Genomic DNA, 24,639 nt, shown 5'->3' with positions numbered 1-24,639 from the left:
CGAACGGCGAACATACGATACACGATACAACCACGAAGCAACGGCGGCGCTCATCGAGACTGGAGGGGGAACATGCGCTTGGTTCGTATGTATGTACGCTTTACGCGCGGCCTCCCAGCCTTCCACCTGAAGTCAGGTGTTTCAGCAGCGCCGCGATGACGAGGTTAGTCTCTTCAGCCAGTAACGGCTAGAGTCACTCAAGTAATCTGGCAAAAAATAGCGTACCTAAGTAGAGGATGATAGGTGACAGAAGCAAGATATATATATATATTAGATAGAATTTGCTATAAGAAAAAATTATATTATTATATTATTATATTAAATGATATACAGGGTGATTCGAAACAATCTTTTGTTCTTAAAATGTTATATTAATGATTTAATTCTGAGACGATTTTGTCTTTTCTAAAATTTTATCTGAAGCTTAGTTTTTGAATGGTTAAAAGGTAAGATTGTCGTATCATAAATCAGATACGAAAGATAGCAAGGGCGGCGCAACTCATCGTCAAATGCGAGTGTTTACGCGGGGCGCTTGCTGTTATCGGCAGATAACTATACATAATTAAAAATTAAGTTAGGAATACAACATTTTAAGGACAAAAAGTTGTTTCAAATCATCCTGTATAAGAAATAAGTGGCAAAATAGTTTATTATTTTAAGTTACATTCTAAAAGAAACGTTCATTGTTGAGGAAAATTTCTCATTGATTGTTTCAAGATCTTACAAACATTTTTTATTGGTCGTTTGTCATCGCCGAAGATCTACCGATTTTGGAATAGAAATTATTTTCTACAGGTTACGTCTACAGATTATATTAAAACTTTCTATCTTGTTTTTCTTTAATATAAGACCTGTTCTTTTTGGCTGAACTAGTTCACTGTTTATATTTTCTTTTTTACACATTGGAAGAAGAAAGATAAACTCTGAACTAATACAGTCAGTTCAGCTAAAAAGAACAGACTCATATTTATTCCATTTTAAGTATGAGTGTACATTAGTTTAGCTATAAAAAACAAATGTAAGCGTAAGGATCATTTTTATCATCTTCGATTAATTTGTCATTAAATTTATTGACAAATGCAATTAGTCAATTCGAATGAAATAATTAGCCAATTGAGTTAATCAAAGATGGCGAAAGAGACCCTAAAGCCTTGTGTCCATAGTGCGAGAAAAAATCCGATCCGAGATTTTGAACAGAGCAAAACTTGATCAACTGAAATAACCATGATTGATTATTCTTCCTTTCTAGAGTTAGATTCCTAAAGTTAAATCAATTACGTTGACAAATTATTCAACAGATATTGTGATCCTCTGCAATTTGATTTGTTCCGCTATTTTCAGGGGAATTAAAACCAAACGAGTGTGAACGTGGCATTATATTGACATCAATTATATTGTGAACTCAATATTTGTATTTTTTGCTTTTTAATTATTACAAATATTTGATTATTCATTATTTTAGAACTACCACTAAGCTGACACCTAGCGCATATGTATGTATGTACATGAATATCCGTACGGACAATTCTTCTTGGTTGGAAAGATAACGATCTTGGAAGACATATTGATAGAAACTGGTGGCAACTCGAAATGACGTTTCTAACTCTTATCTGACTACTTCACTCTTATTGTTTACCATGCGCTTTTGACAGATCGTGAGGTTGACAGTCTGTTTACATTTTTTCGAAAAATCCTACACATATCTCTTAAAGAGATATTAATAAAAATTTTAATAAATTATTTTATATAGTGTAGTACGCAAAATGGAAAATGATAATCCAGTTATATATGGACTTGAATTTCAAGTACGAACCTTTTACTTTAAATTAATTATAAACATTTTACAAATTAATTATAAATAAACATTTTACATATTAATTTATAAATAAACATTTTTATTTTATATTATTCCATGATTAACATCTATCTATTATTTAACGTTTCTTATTATTGTAGTAGAAATTTTAATAAATTATAAAAAGTAAACATATTTTATGTTCTAGACTAGAGCACTATCGGCTCAAACAGCCGAGACAGATATTGTGAGATTTCTGGTAGGAACGCAGTCTTTGAAATTCAGCAATAATCAGGTTCATTTAGTCGAGCTTAATGAGGAAACGGGAAATTTGAAGACTCAAGTGTTTCAGCATCCAATAGGAGAGATTTGGTCCTTACAAGCTTCTCCGACTGAGCCTGATGTATTTATTACATGTTATAACAGTTTGAGTGGTAAATGAGTCCTATGATTATAATTTTTTAGAGTAATTATTTAATTGTTGAAGTTAAAATCAATGGGCCATAAATTCCTATTATTAATAGTTATATTTGATGATGTATAATATATTCTTTAAAAAAAACTTCTATTTTTCTTAGAAGAAGGTACTTGCCAGATGAAAGGAACTATTTGGAAATTTCCTGAAATAGAAGAATATACTAATGATATTTTACAACTTGATAAATTAGCTGATATTGATACAACTCCTTATGGCACTAGTCTTAAAACTATTGCTTATCATCCTACAGATAATAAGAAAGTTGTATCAGTAGTAGATAATAATTTTGTCTTATGGGATCTGACTAAAGGACCACAGGTATGAATTTCTTTTTTATTTTTACTCAAATCAAGATTATTTCATTTAATATTACTTCAAGATTATTCCTGCTATTTTTGAAACTTCTTGATTTATTTAATAATTCTTCTATATGCTATTCAGGTTACAGTGTCAGGCACTCTAGCAGGCAAAAGTCAGCCAAGATTTACAAATGGTAAATGGAATCCTCACAATGGTGCTAATCAGTTTGTAACATTGAATGATAACAATGTTCGGGGATGGGATTTCAGAAGCCCAGCTAATGCTGCTTGGTCCATTTTATCTGCACATTCGCAAATTATCAGGTAATAGAGATTCTCGAGTTGAATTTATTACTCCTAATTTATTATATAACTCATTTTCCAGGGATTTAGATTTTAATGCAAATCGTCAGTATTTTCTATCAACTTGTGGTGACGATGGATATATGAAGTTCTGGGATATTCGACTTCCGACAGAACCAGTGCTGTCACGTATGGAACATTCGCATTGGGTGTGGAATATAAGAATTAATCGTTTCCACGATCAGCTTGTTTTAACATCCAGTAGTGACTCAAGAGTAATATTATGTAGTATTGCATCTATATCGTCTGAACCATTCGGACATATGGTATCAGCCGAAGATGAACCTTCGCAAAACGAAGAATCTTGTGGAAAAAAGAAGTAAATGAATATATTACGCAAAATTTGCTTAGCTTCTTACATATCAATTTGCATAAAACACAAAATTTTGTATAACATTCTAGATTAGAAGATGGTCTGGTAGGAAGATATGAAGAGCACGAAGACAGTGTATACGCGGTGGAATGGTCGTCTGCTGACCCATGGACATTTGCATCTCTTAGTTATGATGGTAGATTAGTTCTTAATAAAGTGCCACGTAAATATAAATATCAAATATTACTGTAAATCTATATTCAATGAAAAATTAAAAATAAAAATGTTAAGATTATTATAAATGTAATTTTTTGTATTTATGTACTATGATATTATGTATAATGTTAAATATACATTGTGTATATATATATATATATATGTGTGTGTGTGTGTGTGTGTGTGTGTGTACACAATATCGTATAAAATATCTTAATCTTAAAATAAGTCTTAAATTAAATCTCTTAATAATAAACTTTATATGTACATATATAGATAATACAATATTATAATATAATACAATATTTTTAGAACTGTTCTGAGATTTTATTAGCTATATTTCTCAATTGACCATAAACCTTGGAAGGTGGACTACCGAGGATTAAATTGCATATTGCTCTTCGAGCTAACTGTATGTTTTGAAAAGATCCAAGTATATGTATCTTAGCATCAGCGAGTACAATTCTGGTTTTTGTTACATTCTCAATGGTGAATTTTGTTCTTCCACCTTTACCCGCTAATCTTCCAATCGCTCTGGATTGATGATCACCCTTTATTTGTTGTCTGACATCCTGTATTTCAAAGGATTCCACAAAAAGATCATCTAGACGTAACAAAGCTAAAGCGTCTTCTACTTCAAATCCATAGATAAACGCTTTTACAAAATCTGCTGCTTTTTGGAGGTACGAGATATCTGGAGTCTCCGGCGCTGTTCTAATTTCCACGTTTCTAGTTTTCAGATTAAAACGCACTTGTAACTTAAGATGCTCAGTTATCGGAGTAAATATTTTCATCCAGTTTTCTTTTAAAGGTGAATATCTATGCGCTGGTACAGATATCTGCAATAAAGATTATTTGTTTAGAATCAAATATATATAATTATTATTACACACATATTTTATTACACACTTTATTACACATTTTTTATTACACACATATTATTACCTTTCTTTGTTCTCCACCTTGTACATTCTTAACTTTCTTTTTAATAATATGCGGCTTCACTTTTCCCTCTATTCCATTAATCGTTTCTACCTAAAAAGAAAACCTCAATCAATCGTAATACAACAATAGGAAATAATATATAAAAGATATAATTTTTATCAAAAATTTTCTTTTTTTATTTCTATTTTTATAGAATATAATCTTTTGTGATTTCTCGATCAAAGCTATTCCTAAACTTAAAACAGCATCGCTTAACGCAAGCTACCTCCATGCGATCATCATCAGCTTGGCGTTTTTTGGACTTCTTCGTCACTTCAGTATTCTGCTGCTGTTGTTGATCCATGTTCATTTTTCAGAAGATATCTTATAAATATCTAATGCAAAGAATAGTCTTTCACGCTCCGCTCCTCATGCACGTGGATCATCAATGCTCGGATCAAGCGGAAGAGAGAACTTCAGACATGCGCGGTAAAGCGAGTTGTAGCAGACACATATTGGCTGATCAATCCGGAAGCAGTAGTTTCCATAAAGGCTAGTGACACATGGAAAAAAGCGAGTAATAAGGCTATCAACCAATCAGAGTTAAGAGTTTTAAAATACTAATCTTGAAATGATAATGAATTTTTTCGATAATTTTTAACTTGATTAGTCACTCTGCCACACGAAAATTGTCTGTTACGTAATAATAAGAAACGATGCAACTAATAAATTTATCACACTTCCGTAAGCGCGAATGATCGATTGGCACTGACATGTCGCTTTTTGTTGTGCAGCGAATATCTAGTGTGCAGGATCTCAAACGTATTCCTAGACACGCAACGCATCTTTTCCATTTTATTTCCCTCTCTCTCCCCCTTCTTCCTCAAAATTTGTTTCACACATTCTGTCCCTGACTGTCCTATTATTTTGTTACGACTATGTTTTATTTATGTCATTATATGAAGAAAAATTGTTCTGCATCAACGCGTTGGAAATTTTCATTTGCGATATAAAATTTATATAGCAATCGTGAAAGTTTCATTTTTTTTTCGTTTTTTTGTAAAACAATTTGTTATTACTGCTGGAGTAGAGCTTTAAGCAATATCTAAATTTGATAAAACGATACGAATAATTATTCTTTTTAATAGAATTGCAAAATGTTAATAGAATTGCAAAATAGAGGCCGAATTCATCGATTCTCGATAACATCTGATCTAAAAGGTCAACGGGTCCATATGCCAGCCATCCACGCGAATAATTTTTTTTTTACAAAGTATGTTTATATATAGAAGATCTTTCATTCGCGAAATCATTCTGCTTTGATACTATTCGTCTTTTGATTATTGTAAAAAAAAGATATGAATCATAAAAATTTTATCAAATAACTTTGCTTCAATGTTGTCCGAGAGCGAGAGAGAGAGAGAGAGAGAGAGAGAGAGAGAGAAATAGCTGACATATGGAGATATAAATATATTACTAATCATTATGTGTCATTATATTGGATTTTTGAGAATAGGAATAAAAATTCAAATTAATAAATCGCGATAAAACGTAAAAATAAAAAAGCTATCCATCTTAATTCATCTTTTTACATATTACATGTACAACATATATGTACTACACTTTAAAATAATACATTTTATATAAACATCAAATTTCTGTATTATTATATCGATGAATAATTCCAATAACCAACAAGTAACGATAAGAGGAAAATAATTGCAATTGTGATTGTACCTTTAATATGTCAATAATCTAAGTCTTGATAAAACAAGATCTTTGAAAAATGTCGACTAAACAAATGCAAAATGAACAAACTAATTGATTAACAAGGTAATTATATATAATGATAAAAGAAACACAATAATGTGAAATTACATGTCAATTAACGCGACATAATAATGCCATTAACAATTCACGAGTAACAATTAAAAAATATAACGAAGCGCTCGATGAAAATGGGTGGAATACAAAACAGGCAGATGCATTTTTTTTTATAACACATTTTTCATTGTCTTATAAGTCTATGGTAATTAATAATTAATAACAAGAAAAAAACCTTTTTCATCAATGTGTCTACAGTAATTATTAAAAGATACAATTAGCAAATTACTATGTTGTGTATTCACTTTGTGTAATAATAGGTAATAATATAATTGTAATATTTTCTCCATATAATCATAGCGCGATATCTCTCACGTGCTCAATCGTTTCTACAAATATAATATGGTATCTAATTCTTTATTTCATGTATATATATATATATATATATATATATATATATATATATATATATATATATATATATTTATATATTTATATATATATAGATTTATCCACTTGGGGATTATTATCAATCGTTTACTTCTTTTTACTGCTATTTATATGCCGTATAACCAAATACTAAAAATACAAATGTTTTGCATACAGCAGGTTTTAAAGTCATCAAATCTTATCTCAATCTGGTGATCTTAAAACACATATCCGTATACATAATATAATATAATATTTCCAGCTTTGCCTACAAAATTAAGGAGCTCATCTCTCTCTCTCTCTCTCTCCCTCTCTCTCAAGCGCGATTATATAGTATTTTTATATATATATATTTATATATTTAAATATATATGTATGTATAAACAGACCTAAACATCATTTGTTATCGGCATAATTATTGTAGATTGCGCGTAGATGATAGCATGTAGACTTTACACCGTTTACGAACCACAAAATATTAACACCAATTATTTATTGAGCTTCTCACACATACACCCACTTTTCCATATTACGACTGTGCCAACATCGTTACCCGACATCATATTCGGCATCTGATCTTTGGCGCATTATTAACTGCTTCTCTCTTACATTACATATGCGATTATACGGCAGAGATACTTCAGAAGCTCCTTAATTATGCGAGCGCGCTATTTATATCCGTTTATACTTAAGATATTTGTATTTACACAAAGAGCTTATTTCCCTTTTATAATCTATACAATCATATAAATGTAATATTCAATGATAAAATTATAACATAATAATGCCTAGCCTATCTATCTAATGCGAAAGAGAATATTTTTACATCGAAATTACAATCCTTTCAATTATTGTATATTCTGCAATTAAATTATATATTACACTCAATCCTATTTGCATTATAGGATACGGATCAAATCAAACGCGCGAGTCCTGTACCCATTTTTTCATATTTTATGTACAATCAGGCTGTATATTTCCCATCCAAGTAAAATAAGCATGCTATTATATACAATATTTGATCCATGTATATATGTATGCATGTACGTGTGTACGTGTCTGTGTATATTTCTTGTCTCTACAATAAAAATAAATTCTAATAAACAAGTAATATTCTAACTAAATAATTTAAATCGAATATTGAAAATAGGAATAAATTCAACGAAACTATAACCCAAGAAGCAGTCTCTCTCTCTCTCTTAATTGTTTGGGTATAGATCGGTGAAATTCTTTCCTATTTTAAATATTATTAAATTCAGTATTTAATCTTAGCATGAGAAAAGCATTTCTATTAAAGAAGTATTGCCTGGTAGCCATCAAGCCTTTGGGAAAAATATCAGAAAATTTATATGCATACACTACATAATTGAGCACTGCACTTATCATATTTTGTACATTCTATATTGTAACGACTGTAATGACAATCTTCCTTCCACATCATATAATAAATGTTTACTTGGTCTGTGAGGAGAGAAATTGGAAATTTATACAAAATTATCTTATGTTTTGAAACAAAATTCTGATACATTTTGATCCACAATTTTGTATAACAGTGTATACACATTCATCATGTTTAATAATTATAATAATTTATAATTATAATCATAAATATTCTATAATCATAATTATATTCTATAATCATAATTATAAATATTCTACTAAATAAAATATGTATCTGAGCACTGATGTGTTATAAAAAGTTGTTTACAGAGGATTCAACACACATAAGTTTCAGCAGAAAATTAAGGAGTGTTTATAAGAACATAGTTAATATAAGTTATTTATACATTCATATAATTATTAATTTATGAAATATTTATTTACTAAACATTTTTCTTATATTTAATTTGTCATTGAAAAAAAGTATTGAAACTAGAGGGAAAATGCATGTTTTTCATGAAAAATTGGAACAATGCTACATGATGACTACTGCAGGCTCAGCTAGAACTTTAAAAATTCTCAACTGTGTAAGTTATATTTATACAATATAAAACTAGATTATCTGTTCACAAAAACAATCATTGATATAAATCACATACATAGATTTACATTTGTATATACGTATGCACATATAATTCAATGTATTTTTAAATTTGTATAAGAAGAGTTAGTATCTTAATTACATGAATGCGAGAGAATAATTAATAATAATGACAATTACGACTTCTTGCACGATATTTTAATTATTACTAATTTAATAAAAATTTAAACAGTTCCTATATATACAATGGGGTGTGCTTTTGTCCATCTTTACAAGAAATTATTTACAAAATATATTCATTCATATATTACCTATATCAAATTAACATTTTTTTTTGTATTAATTAGTTTTCTTATAATAGTTACTCTTATCATCTTTATATGTCCATGCATATCTTCCAACGTTCACTGTGTTTACGTTTCATAAATAAAATAAGTCCTTTTTCGAAAGGCCTTATATTCCGGCCTCAGTAATATTATTAACTCAAGACGAACTTTTTACTGAAAGACTATGTTTACTAAGTTTGAAAAATGAAAATGTTACAATAATATAATTATGAACTTAATCGCTAAATTCTTGATTAAAATATACATTCATCTCTGAAATATAAATTACTAATATGAGAAATAACTTTTGCGTTTCTCAGTATCCTTATTGTATCATGTAAATTTATTATTCTCGGTATTTAAGGTATAATTGTGTGGTATAAATATCCTTTTACTGGATCAATATTTCAAAAACATTTTCATCTTTCGCATAGATAAGTACGAAAGCGTTTACTACTTTGTGTCTTGGCGTGGAGCTTACAGCATATGGCAGAAACTAATTCGTGCGAAAAATTCATATATCATTATTTTATATATATATATATATATATATATATATATATATATATATAAAATATAAAATGTGTATGTGTGTGTGTGTGTGTGTGTGTGTGTGTGTGTTATATGCACTTTACCTACATGTATATACAGAAAACTTTCGTAACAGATAGATGACACACAATAAATAAATATGTATACAATTGGACAAACAGAGACATTGTCTAAACAAAGTCTATCAGCAAAGTCGTCAGAGTAGCAATTTAAGCTCCACCAGTTAATAAATTTGTTCATAGTAAATATGTATTTTTACTTACGGCAGTACAATCGGATTCGCGTTTTTAATGTCTTAAAAATTTGGATTTTCTTTTACCTGTTATTTTGTACTGAGATACAATGAACGAAAGGAATTATATGAGAAGATGATTCTCTTGAAACATAAATATAATTTAGATTTCCTTAATTTTTCTTAAATCTCTATATAAAGCTAGTGTCTCTTCCCTTTTATATCTAATAATATTAGAAAATTGCACATCAAAGAATGAAATTTAGTACTCGTGGATAGAATAGAAACATTTGACTGGTAAAAGAAAGTTACATACAATTATATCTCGGCAGTTTTGGGTTAGTTCAGTTACTTAGATTATAGAGTAATGCATTGAGCAAGTCATATCTGAGTAACTAAACTTTGCTGTTTATAGGAGTACAGCATAAATGAGAAAGCTAGACGGTAAAAAGATGACTAAAGCAAATCGCTTCTAGTGCGATCTTCGTACGCGTTATTCTTAAACATTTAAGGATATAACAATCAATAATGAATAATTTGCTAAATGTACAAAAATCTTTTCAAACAATACGCCCTTTAAACTTGTAACAATATAATTCTTACGATCTATCTTCTAGAAAGAAGAAACAGAAACGAAAGAACGAAGAAAGAAACGAGAGACAAAGAAAAAAAACAGGATATGAAGAATGAAGAAAGAAAGGAAGATATTACCTTTCACGCATGATTAACTTAATTAATTAATATCGATCAACGAATGTTTTACAGCGAGATTTTATACCGTCCAGCACTTCTTTTTTTAATACAATACTCCCAATACATATACAGCAACGTTGTGCGCTAAGTGACGCATACAGTTTCACCAGGTGGGATCCAGCCACAGGGCGATCAAATACCCGTTTATGTTGGATTTACAATCAGACAGATAGGCCTTGACGAGCGACGGTAGCTAATCACTGTCAAGGTCACTTCCCGAAGGTCATTTGTTTTCTCGGGATATTCGCCTCCGTTTCGCTTGCTCTGCTGTCTCCGCCGTTACTAAAACAATGTTTTCCCGTTGTACGAAGTGTATTCAAATAGTATAGAAATAGTATAGAAATTAAAATAGTATAGAAAAAAAAATATAATGCTAAAAAACGTCTATAATTGGTCTCATTAATAATTATAATGCCAAATTTCATTATATTTAATATGCTGAAAATTTGGAGAGAAAGAAAAGGTAAAAGTGATGTAAATAAAATATAATAACGCAAACATTCAAGTGTACGAAACAAATCTTATATATATTAAGAATAATATTAGAAATGGATAACAGATTTATCAACAATAAGTTAGCAATTGCAAAACTAGCGAGCAGTGTATCCTTAGAACTATTCTAAAAATTCTAAACTGATTACGTACCAGCACCACTACGAGTTTTTCTTCTATTAATATCGTCTGAGGATTTAGATGCGCCTCTAGTGTTGCTTGCTGGTGTAGCTAGAGGTGAAGCTGTATTCTGCCGTACAGACCTTCTTGTCGTTACTTCGCCCACAGATTCGTTGCTGGATACAGAAGTGCCTCGTAATCTCTCCTTCCCAACAGTAACTGCCCCTGCCGTTGCCATTGTTGTTGCCGTCGTAGTTGTAACAGTCGCCGTCGTCATCATTGTTAACGTTGTCGTCGTCGTTGTCGTCATCGTCATTGTTGTTATCGTCGTCGTTATCGTCGTCATTGTTGTTGCGGTCGTTGCTGTCGTAGCTGTTGTTGCCGCGGTTGTCGTCATTGCTGTCGTTGCTGTTGTTGCTGTCGTTGCCGTCGTTGCCGTCGTCGCCGTCGTCGCCGTCGTCGCCGTCATCGCCGTCGTTGCTGTCGTTGCGGTCGTTGCCGTTATTACCGTCACAGTTGCCGTATTCGGTTGCTTGGTGGTTAACAAACGGCTCTCTCTTTGCACTCTATTACTAGCATTGAAATTTGATATATTACTGGAATTAATTTGACTGCCAGAAACAGTTGTGCTTAAATTCACTTTATAACGAAAGCTTACTTATCAAAACTCTCAAATCTCTTAATTTTCTTTTACTTTTTGGTCATTATTATAAAAAATTCAATTCAGTATTGCTTACTTTTGATCTTTGGGCTTTGGGGAAGTAGTGGATGTTTCATCTGACAATCGTACTCTTGCTTTTCCTACAGACTCAATCAATGGTTCGTCATCAGACGAATCTACTTCTACCACAATGGGACCTAAAAATATAAAAACGCTCATGTTACATAAGTCTGGCCCAAATATCATAAATCAGACAAATCTGAGAAATAGGTGAATTTAAAAGTTAAAAGCACGATAGAGTGAGATTGAGAGGTAACTGTGTGTCGAGTATTAAATTATTCAATGTTTTTTAGCCATTTTAGTCATATTAATTATGGCGTATATTGATAATCATTGGTTTTCAAGCATGTTATAATTTATGTACAAACAATCCTGTTTTTGGCAGTCCTTGTAATTTACTACAGTATAAAGTCTATAATATATACAGGATGTCCACCTACCGCATTAGTTGATAATCAGAAATTCCTTACTGAATTCGGGGTTTCCTTAGCGAAAATTTTCTGAAGAACTATTGTTTGTTGTAATATTTATATATTACAATATATATATATATATATATATATATATATATATTTTTTTTAATCAAAACACACACACACACACACACACACCACGCGCGCGCGCGCGCCACACACACACACACACACATATACACGCATGCACGCACAGATAAAAAAATTAAACTATAAAATTTAAATTTTTAAAAGATTCACCCACAAAATTTTCGCTAAGAAGGAATTTTCATGCAACTTCAAATTTGTCAAAAAAATCTGTCATTAATATTCAATACGCTAATAGCTAAACAGCCTGTATATATAAAAGTACGAATAAAGAATAAAGATATTTGGATAAAATGTAAGAAAAATTCAACTACTACACACTACTACACACAGAGATATAGTACGAAATAAACACCTTTCTTATTCTTTGTCAATATGTTGAACCCTTTCTTTGATTGCTCTTCCTTGCCAGGTATTTGTTTCTTTATAGAACCAGCCTCTTCTACACCCATGCAAGCTTTAATAAGTTCTGCAGCATTCTCTGAGGATTTCCGTTTACCTGGTCTCGACTGTGGATCGTCAGCTGTGCTCGATGCAACGGAACTCTCGCTCTCTTGTCTTTTCCGTTTTCCTATTTTTATTGTCGCATTAGGAGACAGTTTCGACACTGTCAGTTTTGGACTTGCTTTTGCGTAGGGCGATATACTACGGCGTTCCTCTAATTTGTTAGGACCGTGAGGGCTGCTCTTCGGAGTTTTTGCGATATCCGGACTGTTCAACTTTTGCGATCTGGTCCTCAGCGATCTTTTCTCATTGTTATCGTTTGGAATATCGATCAGCAGCTGCTCCAGCAACGATTTCGGCGTCCTCTTGATGTACTCCTCCGAGCTGTTGGAGTTTAGTCTTTCCACAAAGTGTCCCTCATCGTTATCCTCTATACATATAACTTCCTGACGACCCTCGAGTTCCTGCTTTCTCCTACGTTTACGCTTGAGATGCTCCACGTCACTGGAGTCCACTTCAGGATTCTGCGCCGCCGGACTCGGTGTTTCTTCCCGTTGCAGTACCACGGGATTGGAATAGGTATATAAGGGTGGTGTAATTCTAATAGGCTGCGGATCTCCACCGAGGGGTGATTGGATGCCCGCATTCAGATCGCTCGTATCATTAACCATCTTCTTAACCAAATCGTCCGCAACTTTTTGAAGATTCACAGAAGGCTCTTTGAGCTGTTTGATCTGCTGATGACTTTGTACATTATACTTCTGGTTCTGCTCAGTCTCTACTTTGACCGATGTTGTATTCAGCGGAACATTACCGTTTTTTGAGACTTCGAACCGATCGGCTTGCCTGGTATCATCCAGTTTTACGTTAATTTTAGATTCTACTTTGATTTCTGAATTGCAACTCTCACCGTTCGAGCAAGAATTATCTGTTGCTGCGCTAGCACTGTTTGCGATCGCAATATCGAGCTTTACCGTTTCAACTTTATTATAAGCAATGTGATTTTGTATTATAGGCACACCATTATTATTATTATTATTATTATTGTTATTACTATTATTATTATTATTCTGTCCGTGAGGTTCATCACTTAGTCTAATTGCACTGTTACTTTCTACAACCGCTTTCGTGCTGTCTTCGGATACGCTTTCTGCAGCTCTCGACCCCTCATGCTTAGAGTTTGTCTTACCCTGATCATTTTGGTTAACAATACCCTCTAATTTAATGCTAGAACTGTCCTTATCAGAAAAGTCTTTCGCTTGCTGATGTGCACATTGCAATAAGTTATTATCACTAGTCATACTGCTGGTTATAGATGCTGTCACAACAGTCACTGTACCTGTCACCAGAGGACTAGGCATACTTTTGTCATTGTTCGCCATGTCTAAACTAGCAATCAAGTCACTATGTCCACCACCAGTTCTCGGAACTGCCGATGATTTTTCGCTAGACACATTCTTTACGTCGTGCTCACTGGAGTTTGATATATTGCGATTCAACTGATTCTCAAAATAACTCGCTACGGACACAGGACTTAACCTTTGTGGGCCACTGGACTTCAGAAGTTCCGAATGGGAATTTGAACACATATCACTACTACTAGTTGAGGAAGGCACGTTCTTATTGGTGGTTGATAGGGTGGGTTCCCCCTGTATTACATTCTTGGCGCTGCTCTGTGTCACTGATTCGGTCGCCGATGCCGGCCTGTGCAAAGGGGACTCTCCTTGGTTCGGCGATTTCTCCGAAAGAGCGTCCATCGACTCGATGCCCGAATCCTCACCACCACCGCTGCTACCGACTCTCTCGATATTCGCATCGACACCGATCCCGATTGGTACTGCTGTATTTTCAAGTAACTTCTGCTTGACTTTCGCCTCGGTCACGTTTATCTCGCCGATGGGTAAAGTCGGTTTGTTCGCAGGTACATCAATATTCTGGGATCTGGAGATTTGATCTACCGAGTTGCCGATTACCGAACCTGGCGTGGTCTTCAGTAGACTGATCCTTTGCGACGCGCTGTCCACTTTGCTTTCCACCGTTGGTTTATCGATCTGTTTAATATGATTTTGAATTGTCTTTTTGTGACTAAAATTCAGCTGCTCGACTATCTTGTGCCTATTTATGATGGAATTTGCTTCGCTCTTAACGACCATATGGTTTTTTAATTTTTGACCGATGTTCTGATTTTTAACAGTGGTGATGTAATTCTCCATATCGGATTTACTCTTGACGGAGAGAATCCTGGCTATAGATGGCTGAGAATTTTTCGTCGTAGTCTCGGCATGCACAGGTACTTTGGTTTCAGGATTATTTGATGGATTTCTAGTATCGACCTGTTGCACTGACGAATTTGTCGATTTTAATCCAGAATCACTCTCGAAGGGTAGACTGGCGTTTGCCTTTATACTTGATATCGCATTTGCAGAACTTTCAGATGCCGTCTTCTGATTATTAAAATGTGTAACTTCTGTATTTGGAGATTCTGCAACACATTCAGAAATTAAAAAATATTAATATTAAAATTATTATATATTTATTTACATGCATATTAAAAAAGTCATATGTAATTAATACAATAATTTGCAAAGTATACAATTAAGAATTAACGTTTACCTCCTAAATGCAGATCTTTTTCATCCATCAAGCTTAATCGTCTCCTCTTATCTTGGGTTATTAAGTCTTTCTTCACGCCATTAAGCTCTGTTAATTTAGGAGCCACATTACTCAACGAATTACTTTTCTCGATTGCCGATTTATTGATGTCACTATCGCTCGTTCTTCGCATTTCGCCAACCTTCTTGATTGTACTAAAATCACTTCCGGTTAAAAGTGAATCCGGTTTTCTTATCGTATGAGCCATATCGCCCTTGTAACCGAGTTTTCGCCATTTCGCTTGATTATCCAAAATTCGACCTCCCGATAGCAAATTTTGTTCCCGATGTAAACCATCTCCCGATTCTGATTTTTTCTTAGAATCCCTTCTCTTTGTTTTACCTATAATAAAAAAAAATTACATACATAAGTAATTAATAAATTTCTACAATATTTGAATATTTGCTATTAAAATAATTAAATAAATTTTCTTACCTCCTCCTATTTTGTGTTCTTGCATATGATTTTGTGCATCGAGATCCACTTGAGTCTTAGTTAAAGCTTGTGGAGTATTTAAAGATTGATTCACAATCGCAGATTTATGTTTCAAAGGAGACGGTATTCTACTGTTCAGTGGTATATCATCCACGTCGCTGTTTTTACTCGAACTTGGCTTAGTAGTGGTACCAGTTTGCAATCGTACAGCGTCTACCGGTAGTTCTTGTTTTAAGGCATTGGATTTGGCTACAGCGGCTTGCAATATATTACCGACTTTACAAATGCTATTAGCGCTGTTTATCATTGTGGAATTAGATAAAGATAATTTCGATGCAGACGAAGTGGCTATAATCATGTTCAATGATTTCTTTTGCAGCAACTTGTTCCCATCGATGCACTCCTTCATCTTCTTCAATTTACCTCTCCTCTTAATTGCATCACCCTCAGTCTCTTTTAAAGACTTTTTAACTTTTTCTCTTTGTACTACTGAAGCGTTACGTCCTCTTAAAGAAATATGTAACGGAGGCACTCGTAGCGGTTCATCACCGGTCCCCACACTTGGGATACCACCGGCAAACATTTTATTCACGGATTTATCGGCTTTCCGTATAGGCGGCGTATTTACAAAAGAAACGTCGACTTTGTAAGCTGGTGTAACCGGCTCTGATTTTTCCAATTTCAATCGCAGTTTGATTTTCTCTCCCGGCATTGGACTATGCGCAGTTTCCCTACTGGATTTTATTCTGCTGTGTTTTAAGCTTCCTTCGCTGGCCGTGGATTTCGCTGTTGTCTCGGAATCTGACTGATCCGTGTTCGTCGTCGTATCGTTTCTTCTTGAAAAGTTACTGTCCGCGTCATCGTCGGAGAATATCGAGTTCGATCTGTCGTTCGACGGAGACGGAAAGGAGAAGAAATCGTCCTGATTATCCACTGCACTTTCTGGCTCTGAATCTGAACTTTCACTAGACATTGGCTCTAAGTGTCCTGTCAGGGGATTAATCAAAAACTGTCGTATTTTCCCGGTCGAGGTGTATTCTGGCTTCGGCTCCGACTCCGGGGTCTCCTCTTCCGGTTTCGGAGACTCGGAGGTTTCCGTCTTGTTGATAGACGGAGCAATGCTAGTAGTAGAATTATTTATACGAGAGCCACATTGAGGAAAGGCACCTGAAACCTGATTCGAAACTGACAGACGTGTGGTGTTGACTTGAGCACCTTGTGGAATAGAATTGCTTTGTGCGTTCCACGTGGTCCCATTAGCATTGCTCGTTGCGGGAGACTGATAATTTCTACTGAGGATATTTTGGTTTTGCCAACGAAAATCAGTAGTCACGCTAGTATCCGTATTGATGTTCTTTATTTGATTGTGATGCAGCTGCTGTTGTTGTACATTGAGAGCTTGAGTCTGTTGATTTAAATGCGTTTGCTGCGAAACCGGTTGCCTTGGATAAGGCGGCGGAGTTTGCTGACGTTGACCGTTTAAGTAACCTAGCCGTTGTGGGACATTTAAGCCTACCGTAGAATATTGTATCAATTGTTGTTGAAGTTGCTGTTGCTGTAACAGCGATTGATTGATGAGAGATGCAGTTTGCAACGGCGCATTCGTATTCTGTTGCAGAGTCGGCTGCGCCGACGGAATTTGCGGAGCAATTTGTTGTTGATTTATTTGTTGTTGCTGCTGTTGTTGGATCAACAACTGTCGTTGCAATGGCATTCTAATCTGTTGTCCATTCACTGGATGCCTGGCGGAAAGTTGATTCTGCAGTTGAACCTGCGAAGTTCTATGAGCCAATTCTTGCCTAATGGGAAACTTTTGCTGAGTTTGTACTTGATTATGTAAAATTGTTGCTTGCTGCTGCATCTGCCCACCAGTCGGCACTTGATGCATTGGTTGTGGTGGTATCATATTTTGTCCAGCGCCACTACCGATCACGTTGACCGCAGTATGTTGTTGCGGTGGAAGCGTCGATGGTTGATTAACATTGACAGTCACGAACGCCGATGACGTAGAAGTCTGAGGCAAGTCAGAAATGACCGCCGCCACCGTCGTCGTTGTCGTTGCTGTCGCCGTTCCTCCGATCACGTCTTCGCTTCTTAAAGTATCCAAATTCGGTGGCGATTCACTGGGCGATGAGAGATCTTTCCTTCTAACTGTAGGTTTCTTGGTGGGTCTCATGCGACTGGTAAGTCCAGGATTGTCGATAACAGCCGGCGGTAACATCTTCTGACCAGGTATGACATTATTCGCGTGCGAACCAGCATCGTTTTGTAAAAGATTGACGAGTAACGGGCTGGACATGGCAACTTGATTTCCGCTACTGTTCGAATTCCCTGCCAGATTGGTACCGTTGTTTGGTGACAGACTAGATGTTGTAGCGATCGTCGTGGGTTTGTACTGACTCGTTAGTTGTCCAACGGTAACAACTGGCTGCGTTGTCGTGTGACCGGTCGTCAGTGCTGTAACTGTCGTCAAATTTTCTTGAGATGGATATGGGGGTGGTGGTTGAGTGTGATGCTTAAACTGCATTGTGTTCTTGATTGTTGTGGACTGCGATTCGCGACTGTGTATTGCTTGGGCAGCATGTGTCATACTGGCAAATGGGAAAGGACCGTTGTAGTTGTTCCTAGGCGACGCACTAGGATTAATCACTTGCTGATTTCCGGAAACGCCAGCGTTGCTCACTGACGTGGATTGTGCTGATTTCGCAAGAAATTGTGGGATAGGATCACAGTCTGTGGGCGCAACTACATTCGGAGAACGAAACTGAGGAGCTTTCTCTGACGATGTTCCTAAAACAACAAGAAATTTATGCAATATATTGTGCATATATATATTTTTTTTTATCAGCTTCTTTTTATAATTTGTAAAAACTTACCAGCTGCTATTATCTGAGCAACATTATGTAGCGCTGATGAAATACTGGTGGCATTACTTGGACCAGGCAAAGCTACAGAAGGATTACCGTCAGCAGCAGCTGTATTATTAGTAACATCTCCTTGAGATTTTGCTCCGCCATCTTGAGTAGTTCCAGAATGTAGCACAATTTCTTGCGCGTCTCCACCAAAGCGACTGGCTATCCTTAAAGATATTACCTGCAAAAATATTTATTTAATAATCGTACAATATAGCATTAACCATTCTTTACATCTATAAGAATTCACATAAAAAAATGACATTGTTAAGATTGTAAAAATATGTAAAACACAAATCTAATAAAAGTAAAAATACATCAGATATTTATTACATGAATTACCTGATCTCCTTCGACTTGTACCGAAAGTATGCCAAGTTGTGTAAGTGTTGGAGAACCCTGAGCTGCTAACTCTCGAAGCCGCAAAGCAGCTTCTCTGGGTATTGAAAATGTTACTCTGACAGAATTCCATGGTTCTATTTTATTTACTCTCAGACCATCTCCCTTTTCTGTAAATTGTACAATATCATTTTCTTATTAGTAATTACATTTATATGGAAAATATTATCAATATTATATATAAATAAATTGAATTCTTGTTTTACCTTTGCAAAGCAAAGTATTGAGATGGTCAACAATGATTTCAAACTTTCGGGGAAACTCTGGATCTCCAAGGTCACCCTCGCAGGTTACCACCGTCTCAATCAGATCACCATCACTATCCGCCGCCATGACTGTAATATTTATGATTAAAATTAATAATTATCTCAATAACAAAATCAAATAAAAGGATATAATTATTTATATATAATAAATAGAACAATAAACATAAAATGCATCAATTTATAGAGTCTTTATCAATTTTGAATGTTCTTAATAATTACGATAAATATTAACAATATAAAAATTTAATTCCAGAAGAAAAAAATGTGCAAAAATAATATTAAATAAAAGTTTAACAAATGCTTATTTTTACTACCTTTTCAATTAAAAAACAAAAAAGAAATATATTTTATTTGTTTCAAAAATAATTTTTCAAATAATTTGTTAAATAATTTGTTCAGATTTATAAAATAAATACAAACTGAAAATATACATATATCTCTGTGTGATAGTCTTCAATAAAATAATTAATTCACTCGTAATAATCCTGTCTTTTAAAAGCATGATTTATATAAAAATTACAAGTAATATTTGTATAATAAGAATATACATACCAACTACAAATCACATAACTACCCAGAGAGTGTAAAAACGCCTCGGGGTATTGTTCCAATATGTGTGTGATGAAGAGATGTCGCGTGTCAGTTGTACACCGACAGTCCCAAATCACACCAGTGACTACTAATCTTGTTCACTGTTGAGTAAATTAGAAATTAGAATAATTAAACAGAATCTACAAAAAGTAAACATTAAATGCCACTAATATTATGTGTGTATGTGTGTGTGTGTGTGTGTGTGTGTGTGTGTGAATAATTTAACATTGTTAAATAGCAACACTTTCATAATATGCGTATTAACAATAATATTGTGCAAATTTGCATAGTAGTATAATAATTTATACGTGAACATAATTATTATACATACAATAATTTACATCTTAAAGTTTTGCATATAACGACATATGTAAATACATTACATATTTTTATAACAAAGTACACACTCGGACAAAGCCGTGAACGTGGCAAAGTCGCGTGGCAAAATCGTTTTAGAAGTATTATAAAAGTATAAAGTTTTTGTTGGGTATATAAATATAAAGGTATCAAATGCGCAAAGTGCACAACAAATTAAAAACAGTGTAAAACCTCTAACCTTACTTTTCCGGTCAGTACTCCGAGTACTACAATCAGACATGACAGTAATGTGTGACAAGGAAAAAAAAAAGAAAAAATATATATATATACATAATATTCTTTGGCACGTCATATGTTGACCGATGTATAGGTGATACACACACACACACACACATACACACACGCACACATAAATCCGTATGAGAATAGTTTTCGAATGGTGCAATTAATAATATTTCAAGTCAGTCGTGGTTCTACGGAGCGCGGAGAGACCAAATGTTGGGGGAAAAAAAAGAGAAAGAGAAGTATTTGAGTAAGGATTACGTATCGTGCAACGAGATAATTATCTGATGACAATGAGAGGAAAGAAAGAGAGAGCGTGCTGTCGATCGCGAGGAAAAGCCGAGTATTATTTGCCGTGGAATCGATAGAGGCGGCTGCTCGCGCGAGAAAATGATAAAAACACACACACGCACACACACATACACATATAGGCGCATAAACAAAAAGTGAGGGCCCGCTAGGCGTTCACTAGGTTAATTTGTGTGCGCGATTTCCGGAAGACTCTCTCGGGCGATTACCGCGGGGAATCGTCGATTCCGCGCGTCGGCGGGTCCTCCCGCTGTTATCCTGGCGGGGGTACGCGCGCCCGCGTTTACCGTGCCCGCAGGGACGGTTTCCCTCCCTTCCTCCACCTCCCTCCCCCTCTAGACGTGGACCGTCTCTCTACGTCTCGCGAGCGGCAATTAAAATCCCCTGGTGCACAAGCGGCAGCGGCAGCGGCGGCGGCGGCGGCGGCGGCGGCGCCGCGGGGGCACCGTGCGCTCGTAACATCGCGAAATAGGTTATAGAGCGCATTTTTTTCAGCTGGGCGCGAAACGCGGACGGCCGCGTCGACGGGAGAATGATGGTTTTCGCGTCCTAGGTGCACACATATCGACAGGCGCCGTAATGATTTTCGGGGAAATAAGGCATCCAGACCATCGGATATCGGGGGGCCACCATTTTGTCCGTCGGGGGAGGTGTACGTGAAGTGGGCTCAAGCATGCTCGAGATAGACCGTCAAAAGTCGAGGGGGGAATTATTTTCCGCTCGGCCCGTAATATCGCCCGCGACGTGGACGTTTCATGCGCGCGGCACGTTAACGGCAGCGAAATGTAGCCGCGGTATCCCACGACGTATCCAACGGCGCTGGCATGGCCAGCGGGCGCCTCACTTCAGTCGTCGCGCAGCGCCGATTTGATACCGTATGAACACAGGAAAATTTCAACGTTACCCCATTTCTTTCCGACACTGTGCGGGATTTCACGCGTCCGTACAGCACGGAGGCACACCGCCCGGGCACTGGTCTTAACCTAAAACACACCGCGCGAGCCTTACTTCACTCTCGGCACACAGCGCGCGGCAGGGATCGCGAAAAAACTCGACATAATCGCTAATATAAAGAGACAAGTCATAAAACGCCATGAACAATAACAAGGTGCCGCCATTTGCAATGCGAGCAACTGACATGCGCAAATCAATCGCGCGGGGCACGCTGGGTATTTCAACGGGGCGCCATCTTGCTACGATCGTTCCTACGTGAAGAGATCTAACATACATGTTCCCTAACCTCAAATCGCTATGTCCCGCGATCGTTGGTTCGTTCGTTACTTCTTCGACTCTTTTTTGTTTTTTCACAAATGCAAAGCGTTCTTTATAATATTTCATTGTATTTTTTTGCCACATGATCGTCTTTTTATGCAGTATCTTGCATATAAATCTCGTACAGTTTATGACAAAAAAAAAGAAAAACCGCCAAGGCTATCACACAAACTAGGATTTAAATTAAATGATATATTTGAATACTGAATATGTATCGCTATACGCATAACTAATGAAAGAATATATAGCATTGAATTTGCTGCTGATCAATGCAAATACAAAATCAACTATGTAATCACTGATGAATTTTTCACAATATATATATATATATATATATATATATATATATATATATGTGTGTGTGTGTGTGTGTGTATATATTGCTTATGATTACACAAAATACACAGATGCATTAAAACATAAATAATTTAATGATTAACATGACCACACAGATTTATAAATTATAAATAAGTTACCAAGGACATTTAGCATATATAATACTATGAATTGAATTTATTTATTATACATATATGTAACCATAAAGAAAACTATTTTTTTCATTCTCTCCAGAATTGCGCTTTCTTATTATTTGTACACATAAATCTATTATTTCTTTTGTGAAGGAAGATAAGATTGCATGAGACCAGCATCGTTCATTATCTTTAATTGTTTCTCCGCGTCATAGGTTCTGTAAAATGAGAAGTTTAGAAACAATAGTTGAAATCCCATTAATATATGATCAAATACAAATCATATTAAAACAGAATCATAATAAAAACTATAATTTAACTACAATCTGCAACATACTTGTAAAAATCAGCATATCTCTGCTTCCTTTTATCAACGACCATCACCTTGAATGCAAAAGCTGCACTAAAACTGACTATCAACATTCCTACAAGATTTTTTTTAATCTGCGACATGTGCAGGCCACGGAGCTGTGGTTTCTCCAGAGACATCTGAAATTCACAAATTCATTGTCACATATAACATCGGTTTCACTGAAATACAATTGTGTTTGAGGCAAATGCTGCTGATCAGAATTTTTTAATTGGATTTAATTTTTTAATTTTTTAATAGTATTACGTTTAATAAAATAAGATATTCAGATTTCAAAGCTGCAATTATACAGAATATTTAAATTTCCAATATAGGTTATTCGTTTATCTTTTCTATATAAATTTAAAGATTTTTTTCGATTTTTGAAGAACAATCAAGATATTTTCGATAAATATCATTCATAGATTGCCGAGAGAAATATACAGGTTTAATTTCATCGATTGGTTCCACCCGCGGAATATATATTATGTAACGTTTACTGAGCAGTTTATCTTTTTTTTTTTAACTCGAAAGATTGTTTCGTACGGATCGTAGGCGAAAGATAATTCGTTGACTGGATATATCTTGCCTTGAACGATCTCGTTCGTGTTTGTCAACGTTCGGCGTAGCTGAATCTGAAGAATATCGCAAAAATTGGACGGGTATATCGACCGTCGACCACGATACTCAGTAAAGTAATGTCAAGTGCTGTGCTAGGGATCTGTTTCCAGTGCGCAGAATCGAATTCTTTAGGTGAAATATACATCAAAACACGAGCCTCAATTGATGATATCCGGGAAAGCTGCGCTATCATTGGATACTGCCTGCACTGTTGTTTTACACTTGATTTTACGCTTGATTCGGATTCAGATGAATAAAGACTAGAGAATAAGAGACTAGTGATATATAAGCCTTCAGATTGGCTGCGAGTCAGTTCAAACAAATATTACAGAAGACTGATAAAATTTAAATTAATTTAATTTTGATAATGAATTCAATCAAAGCTGTTCGAATCAAATTTTCTGGTTATATAATTGGTCTCCAGTCTCTAATCTTTTTCCATAATGTTAAGCATAAAGAATTAGTATTTTTCTTCATCAAAATAATGTAGGTTCAATAGGATTAATTAAGGGATTCAATAGAATTAACTAAGGGATTAATTAATTAATAATTAATTGAACATATCAATTCAACCTTAAAAGCATTAAACCTTGAATAAAGCATATATTTCGGTTTTGATCGCTATCGAAACTTTGTGTAATATCACTTTGTGTATTGAAAGACAAGAATAGCATAATTATCGGACTTTATTATGCTCAATACATCTCTCAAATTTCTCTCTGATTCCATATTTCATCTCGTATAAGCAACATACAAAAGGAACAATGTTCTGCCATTTAAACTTTTTTACTGTATTTCTTATAAAACTACGAATTTGCTACAGAGTGGGATTTTGCAATTTTGTTTCTTAAAAAATTACAATAAAAGTATTTGCATTTTGATGTAAATCAAAAGTGACACCTCAAAACAATTTTTTTTTTAAATCACTTTGTAGCAACCTG

The 24,639-nt window shown here is 34.8% G+C and overlaps 4 protein-coding genes across 18 annotated transcripts; 1 reads left to right on the top strand and 3 right to left on the bottom strand.

Annotated features, from left to right (window-relative positions):
* Positions 1-23: 23 nt before the first annotated feature.
* Positions 24-3,555, top strand: LOC105432577 (EARP-interacting protein homolog). 7 transcript variants are annotated; one of them, XM_011647437.3, is made up of 7 exons: positions 24-163; positions 1,463-1,805; positions 2,004-2,229; positions 2,374-2,591; positions 2,715-2,896; positions 2,958-3,254; positions 3,338-3,555. In XM_011647437.3, the coding sequence occupies exons 2-7, from the start codon at positions 1,764-1,766 to the stop codon at positions 3,498-3,500; spliced, it is 1,128 nt and encodes a 375-aa protein (XP_011645739.2). In that variant the 5' UTR covers positions 24-163; positions 1,463-1,763; the 3' UTR covers positions 3,501-3,555. The 7 variants fall into 7 exon arrangements, with proteins under 7 accessions (XP_011645739.2, XP_011645743.2, XP_088926813.1 ...); XM_089070687.1 differs by lacking the exon at positions 24-163 and having other exon boundaries at positions 920-1,660; positions 1,756-1,805; XM_089070686.1 differs by lacking the exon at positions 24-163 and having other exon boundaries at positions 921-1,667; positions 1,756-1,805.
* A 150-nt stretch (positions 3,556-3,705) lies between these two features.
* l(1)G0004 (RNA-binding protein pno1) lies at positions 3,706-5,244 on the bottom strand. The gene is made up of 3 exons (XM_011647445.3): positions 4,675-5,244; positions 4,410-4,499; positions 3,706-4,303 (listed from the first exon to the last, which is right to left on the bottom strand). Exons 1-3 carry the CDS (start codon positions 4,756-4,758, stop codon positions 3,773-3,775), a joined length of 705 nt encoding a protein of 234 aa, XP_011645747.1. The 5' UTR covers positions 4,759-5,244; the 3' UTR covers positions 3,706-3,772.
* Positions 5,245-5,940: 696 nt separating this feature from the next.
* LOC105432581 (uncharacterized) lies at positions 5,941-22,107 on the bottom strand. 8 transcript variants are annotated; one of them, XM_089070685.1, is made up of 11 exons: positions 21,891-22,107; positions 20,039-20,178; positions 19,427-19,555; positions 19,164-19,330; positions 18,786-19,002; positions 15,910-18,699; positions 15,436-15,816; positions 12,734-15,304; positions 11,835-11,955; positions 11,131-11,669; positions 5,941-10,786 (listed from the first exon to the last, which is right to left on the bottom strand). In XM_089070685.1, the coding sequence occupies exons 3-11, from the start codon at positions 19,551-19,553 to the stop codon at positions 10,695-10,697; spliced, it is 7,005 nt and encodes a 2,334-aa protein (XP_088926811.1). In that variant the 5' UTR covers positions 19,554-19,555; positions 20,039-20,178; positions 21,891-22,107; the 3' UTR covers positions 5,941-10,694. The 8 variants fall into 8 exon arrangements, with proteins under 8 accessions (XP_088926811.1, XP_011645748.2, XP_088926806.1 ...); XM_011647446.3 differs by having other exon boundaries at positions 5,941-10,767; XM_089070680.1 differs by having other exon boundaries at positions 5,941-10,767; positions 11,131-11,663.
* A 635-nt stretch (positions 22,108-22,742) lies between these two features.
* On the bottom strand, positions 22,743-23,827 carry cype (cytochrome c oxidase subunit cyclope). 2 transcript variants are annotated; one of them, XM_011647449.2, is made up of 3 exons: positions 23,667-23,827; positions 23,066-23,217; positions 22,743-22,946 (listed from the first exon to the last, which is right to left on the bottom strand). In XM_011647449.2, the coding sequence occupies exons 2-3, from the start codon at positions 23,215-23,217 to the stop codon at positions 22,865-22,867; spliced, it is 234 nt and encodes a 77-aa protein (XP_011645751.1). In that variant the 5' UTR covers positions 23,667-23,827; the 3' UTR covers positions 22,743-22,864. The 2 variants fall into 2 exon arrangements, with proteins under 2 accessions (XP_011645751.1, XP_011645752.1); XM_011647450.2 differs by having other exon boundaries at positions 23,624-23,803.
* Positions 23,828-24,639: the final 812 nt, after the last annotated feature.

This window comes from Pogonomyrmex barbatus, unplaced genomic scaffold, assembly GCF_055798465.1.
Source record: "Pogonomyrmex barbatus isolate J1 unplaced genomic scaffold, ASM5579846v1 scaffold10, whole genome shotgun sequence".
In the NCBI taxonomy this organism is placed as follows: Eukaryota; Metazoa; Arthropoda; class Insecta; order Hymenoptera; family Formicidae; genus Pogonomyrmex; species Pogonomyrmex barbatus.
This window is presented reverse-complemented; position numbering and strand designations above follow the sequence as displayed.

What these genes read in the sequence shown, in the direction of transcription:
- LOC105432577 (XM_011647437.3), top strand. Translation starts at nt 1,764, where the DNA reads ATGGAAAATGATAATCCAGTTATATATGGACTTGAATTTCAA. An exon ending in GCACATTCGCAAATTATCAG is followed by an intron (nt 2,897 to 2,957) that starts GTAATAGAGATT and finishes CTCATTTTCCAG; the next exon opens with GGATTTAGATTTTAATGCAA. An exon ending in GAATCTTGTGGAAAAAAGAA is followed by an intron (nt 3,255 to 3,337) that starts GTAAATGAATAT and finishes ATAACATTCTAG; the next exon opens with ATTAGAAGATGGTCTGGTAG.
- LOC105432581 (XM_089070685.1), bottom strand. Translation starts at nt 19,553, where the DNA reads ATGGCGGCGGATAGTGATGGTGATCTGATTGAGACGGTGGTAACCTGC. An exon ending in TGCTCAGATAATAGCAGCTG is followed by an intron (nt 18,700 to 18,785) that starts GTAAGTTTTTAC and finishes TTGTTGTTTTAG; the next exon opens with GAACATCGTCAGAGAAAGCT. An exon ending in AGAACACAAAATAGGAGGAG is followed by an intron (nt 15,817 to 15,909) that starts GTAAGAAAATTT and finishes TTTTTATTATAG; the next exon opens with GTAAAACAAAGAGAAGGGAT.
- cype (XM_011647449.2), bottom strand. Translation starts at nt 23,217, where the DNA reads ATGTCTCTGGAGAAACCACAGCTCCGTGGCCTGCACATGTCGCAGATT. An exon ending in AGATATGCTGATTTTTACAA is followed by an intron (nt 22,947 to 23,065) that starts GTATGTTGCAGA and finishes CTCATTTTACAG; the next exon opens with AACCTATGACGCGGAGAAAC.